Below are 5,209 nucleotides of genomic sequence, written 5' to 3' on the forward strand. Positions count from 1 at the left end.
ACAATGCAAGCAAGGAAAGAATGGGGAAATATATTCAGTGTCAAATGAAAAACAATTTCAACCAAAAATACTAGACCTGGCAAGACTATCCTTCATATTGGGAAAAAAAGATAAAAATGTTCTCAGATAAACAAACCTAAAAGAATTTACCTTCCAGACCAGCTCTCCAAGAAATTCTGAAAGGAATACTATACCAAGAAAACTACAGATAGACAGACAGACAGCAATAAGAGAACAAAAAACAACAGAGTATATGGCCCACTTAATGGTAAGTACAAGTCTGGAAATACTGATAGTAACATTGAATGTTAATGGACTAAATTCCAATCAAGAGACACAGACTGGCTGAATGGATTAAAAATCAGAAACCCTCCAGATGGTTTTCTGCCTACGAGAAAGTCATCTCATGGTTAAAGACATACACATACTAAATGCGAAAGGCTGGAAAAAGGTATTCCATGCAAATGGAAACCAAATACAAGTGGGAGTTGCTATACTGATTTTGGACAAAATAGGCTTTAAGATAAAAATCATAAGAAGAGCTAAAGAAGGGCATTATATAGTAGTAAAAGGATTAATTCACCAAGAAGATGTAACACTTATAAATATCTATGCACCCAACTCAGGAGCACCCAAATATGTAAAGGAAAGACTGGTAGATCTAAAAGGAGAAATAGACTATAACATAATAATTGGAGATCTCAACACCCCACTGTCTCCTTTAGACAGGTCAATGAGACAAAAAATAAGAAAAGAGATTCTGGACCTAAATTATACCATAATTAGATGGACTTGATAGACATCTATAGAACTTTCCACCCCCACAAAAAGCACAAAATATACATTTTTCTCAGCCCCACATGGTACTTTCTCAAAGACTGACCACATGATAGGGCACAAAACCAGCATTTATAGATTCAAAGACATAGAAACTATATCCAGCATCTTTTCTGATGATGATGGAATTAAACTTGATATTAATCTCAGGAAAAACCCTCAAAAATAAACAAATACAAATACACAGAAACTAAATAACCTACTTCTGAATGACTTCATGACTACTGAAGAGATTAAAACTGAAATCAAAAGATTCATGGAAACAAATGACAATGAGAACACAAGTTTCCATAATTTATAAGACACTGCAAAAGCGGTCATCAGAGGGAAGTTCATAGCAATTAGTGCACACAAGAAAAAGGTGGAAAGGTGGCAAAAGGACAACCTAACGTCATGCCTCAGGGAATTGGAAAAACAACAACAGAAAAATCCCAAAAATTCCAGGAGAAAAGAAATGATAAAGATTCAAGCAGAAATAAATGAAATTGAAAATAAACTATTCAGAAAATAAATCATTGTATATCTTTTTTTCTTACAGATTTTTTTATTTTAATATTTACATAATAAAAATAATCTTAATCACTAAGTTCTTCTTCACTGAAATATGTGCTTTTCTTTATCCTGGGGCGTCTTGAATTATCTGATATTGAGGGACCACCTGAACTGGGTTTCCATTTTTTTTGTTCTTCAATTTTGGCTTGCTGGAATGCTATGGCCTGACTGAGGCTGTCCAGAGCAAGATCTTCCCCTTCATCTTCACTTTCTTGTATCCCCTCAATTTCTACTTCTGGCTCAGGAATTTTCTTTTTTTTCTTTTTTTCTTTCTTCTTTGGAGGTTCACGTTCTCCAAGCATATTTTTAGGACAGGCATAACTCAAGTGTCCACTTTCCCCACATTCATAACACTTAGATTTATCAAAGTAATTCCGCCTTCGGATGAACTCGGCTGCTCTTCCATTGTCGATAGCAATGCTTGCTTTAATCACTCTACCAAATAACTGTTTGTTGTTTATTGCCTTGGTGCAGTTTTGTGCAGAGTCTTTATCCAAAAACAATATAAATGCAACCCCTTTACTCTTCCTGGTATCTTTATCTTTCATTATAGTAACCTTTACAACTTTGCCGTACTTGGAAAATATCTGGTTTAAGTCATTGTTTGTCAGGGAAAAGGGCAAGTTGAATACATACACAGTACTCTTACTAGGAGCCAATCCACCACTCGTATCTTCAGGAGACACAGGATGCTAAACGAGCGGAGTCCTCAGCTCAGCTGCGGGATCTTCCTCGCTCCTCGCGGCGGCGGCCTTGGCATCACGGGTCGCGACAAGCCAGGCGCCCAAATGAAAAGCATAAGCAAGCATTGCCTCTTCCCAGCTCTCGTTAGACACGGCCCCAATCATTGTATATCTTTACAGCATACAAAATGATTTTTCCAGAATGAGTACACTCTACACTGCACATTAGTCCAAACATATTACCATTCACATTATCCCCATAAGATAATTTTTCTTTTTTTGTGTATCTGTTAAATGTTTTGCTTCTTTTTTCCCCTTGATTTCCTCCCTCCCACTCCGCCCTTTGTCCACTCTCCTCCCACACTGTCTCTAGTATCCACAGCTGCTCTCCATACTTTTATACCTTGCAAAGATTCACAGCCAAAACATCAAAAGATTGCAAGGTTGGGACCAGCAGTTTGCATAATGGCTATGTCATTGGACTCCCATGTAGTTAACCGCGGTTTGAGTCTCAGACCTGGTGGCTTGAACTCACACTGGGAATGTGTGTGTGCATACCCAAGATCTCGAGAGGAGAATGGAGGAGAAGGGATTGTGGCATGGCCATCCTCCCAGGGGGTGATTTCTTGCTTCCTGTCTCTCTGTCTCTCTCTGTCTTTCTGGCAAGCACACACGCCCTATAGCGAAAACTCTCCAAAAAAAAAAAAAAGATTGCAAGGTATAAAAGCATAGTTTTCTTTAGGGCACTATGTTTAAGGTCACAGTTTTTGGAGACTGACGAATTGATCTCTGAATCCCAGTTTCAGTGCTATTCTTTGGTCTCTATGCTTATCAACAACAAAGACTTAGAAGGCTTAGCCTAAACTCTTGATAACACACCCACTCCTCTGTTCATGCTCCTAACTGCAATGGCCCAATCAAGGGGATTAAAAACTAAGGTGGACAGCAGATGATGTAGTGGTTAAGGCACTGGACTCCCATGTGGTCTACTACACTTTGAGTCCTGGACCCAGAGGCTTGAAACTACACCAGACATGGTGTGCATGGGTGCCCAAAATCCAGAGAGGAGAATGAAGGAGAAGGGATTGTGGCATGGACATCCACCCAAGGGGTGATTTCTCACTTTCTGTCTCTCTGCATCTTTGTCTCTTAAGTGAGTGCACTTTCCTTATAGCAAAAATCTCCACAAAACCAAAAGAGAAAAACAAAGGTGGATTAGGTCTTAATAGGAAGATCTCAGCCCTGTTTGTCTAATAATGGTACCAAGTTGTTTAAATATATATTAAGGATGGAAAGACAAGATTCCAACACTTTCCATAAATCACTTTTCTGAAGAAACTTTCAGCTCAATTCACCCTGCATTCAGGATATTTTCCCATTCATCTTCCACACTCAAACTACAACCAGACAGCAGTTAGCCTTGTCTATCATCAGCCTGCACAAACAGGAGGCTGATCACCCTATCTCTTGGTATTACAAAGGCTGTGAGGAAGCTAAAATTAAAACCTGGTGTCTTTAACATACCAAACCAAATACAAAGGAAGCCACATAAAGTTAAGTTCAAACCCTCGTAAAGTTTCTATTTTACAAAATAAAATACCACAAACATTAGTGAGAGACCATGAGATGAACCATTAGACATCACAGTGGACATAGTTTGGACATACATACTTTTTCTCACCAAACGGCTTCTGGAAGCATCATGGGAACTCTGATTACTGTTGGTCGTTACTAGATAGTTGCCCTGACTTTATAACCCAGCAGCCATATATTCATATTTTCTGAAACCTAAAAAAAAAAGAATTTTATACAGTTTTTAAAGATAGCCCATCTGGTTGCTCCAGGAGTTAATAAGGGACCCACAAATTATTTTGACACCAGAAGTGTTCACTACTAGATGTGTATGTGTGTGTGTGTGGGGGGGAGTTTTCCATTTTTGCTTTTCTCTTTGCTTAGAGAATTAAAGAACTATTAATTCTTCAATGACTTATATTTAGCATATGTCTACTCTGTCAGGCACTGGGCAAGGTACTTGGCTTGTTACCTCTAATGTGCATCAATCTGAAGACAGGTCACAATCTCCAATGCTCTTTTACAGTGGAGGAAACTGAGACTCAGAGAATCCAGATACTTTGCTCAAGATACAAGCAATGGCTAGTAAATGATGGAAGCCAGGATTTGAACTCAAAGGTGCTGACTCACGAGCTTTGCCACTAGGTACAATGATCTTAATCTACCAGAATATCCTAATCACCACTTTGACCTTAGACACCCTCACTACATCTTTTCTTTCATAACTTGGAATTCCTGAGGCTTTACTGCCACCAGAAAAGGCATTAGTCCTTCCAGAGGCTTTACTGCCACCAGAAAAGGCATTAGTGTACAACTAACTCTATTTTACAATAGTCTGTAAAAAGCTCTGGAAAATTTGTGCCAAAACTGAAATAGTTGCTTTAGGCAACCTCTCAGTGTTCGAGTAACAATGTTAAACCAGCCCTGTTTATTCATATCCTCTTCGTGGATATATGAGGATATCCCCAAAAAAAGTGTGTGGAAAAACTGGATTTTAGTACAAGAAAGTACAATTTTAGTACAGAAAGAAGTTTGAAATCCATGTTTAGTTTCCCCATAATATGCATTTTCCACGACCCTTTGGAGTTCCTTATATTTAAATAAATGCATTCTGACTGCTCTGTCCCAATGCAGTGTTCTTCCTGTCAGAAACTTCAGGTTCTGCTGAGGCTAAGGAAGGCACTGGTGATAGCTTCCCTTAGCGTTTTCCAGATTTAAATTATTCCTATGCTGCAGGGAGGAAATTGAGGGTCATGAGAAAAAGGCTATTTTCAAGAAGGCCTGATGTGCCCCCTGATATGGTATGAAATGTGACTTACGAGGAATTCTTGTTGAAAAAAAATTGCATCTGAATCAAATCAAACTGACTGGAGTATAGATCTAACAATGTAAGAGAAAATCTCCTTGCTGTGATCATATATATGACACAGAGATGATCTCTCTATTGGCAATTTTTATGTCCACCGTTGATAAAAGCAAAGAATGAAACATTTAAAGGGTAATTCAGTAAAAACTTTCTATAGGTGTGTGAATTGATGAGGTCTATCCAGGATATATCTTCCTGC

At 38.5% G+C, this 5,209-nt stretch overlaps 1 protein-coding gene across 1 annotated transcript in view; it reads right to left on the minus strand.

The window, feature by feature from the left end:
* Positions 1–1,412: 1,412 nt before the first annotated feature.
* Positions 1,413–5,209, minus strand: part of LOC102472354 (zinc finger CCHC-type and RNA-binding motif-containing protein 1-like) — a 21,478-nt gene continuing 17,681 nt past the window's right edge. Inside the window, exon 6 of the mRNA XM_027765484.1 lies at positions 1,413–2,081. Within this exon, the coding sequence (XP_027621285.1) occupies positions 1,413–2,081 (669 nt within the window). The remainder of the gene's footprint in view (positions 2,082–5,209) is intronic.

Source organism: Tupaia chinensis, unplaced genomic scaffold, assembly GCF_000334495.1.
Source record: "Tupaia chinensis unplaced genomic scaffold, TupChi_1.0 Scaffold138407_1, whole genome shotgun sequence".
In the NCBI taxonomy this organism is placed as follows: domain Eukaryota; kingdom Metazoa; phylum Chordata; class Mammalia; order Scandentia; family Tupaiidae; genus Tupaia; species Tupaia belangeri.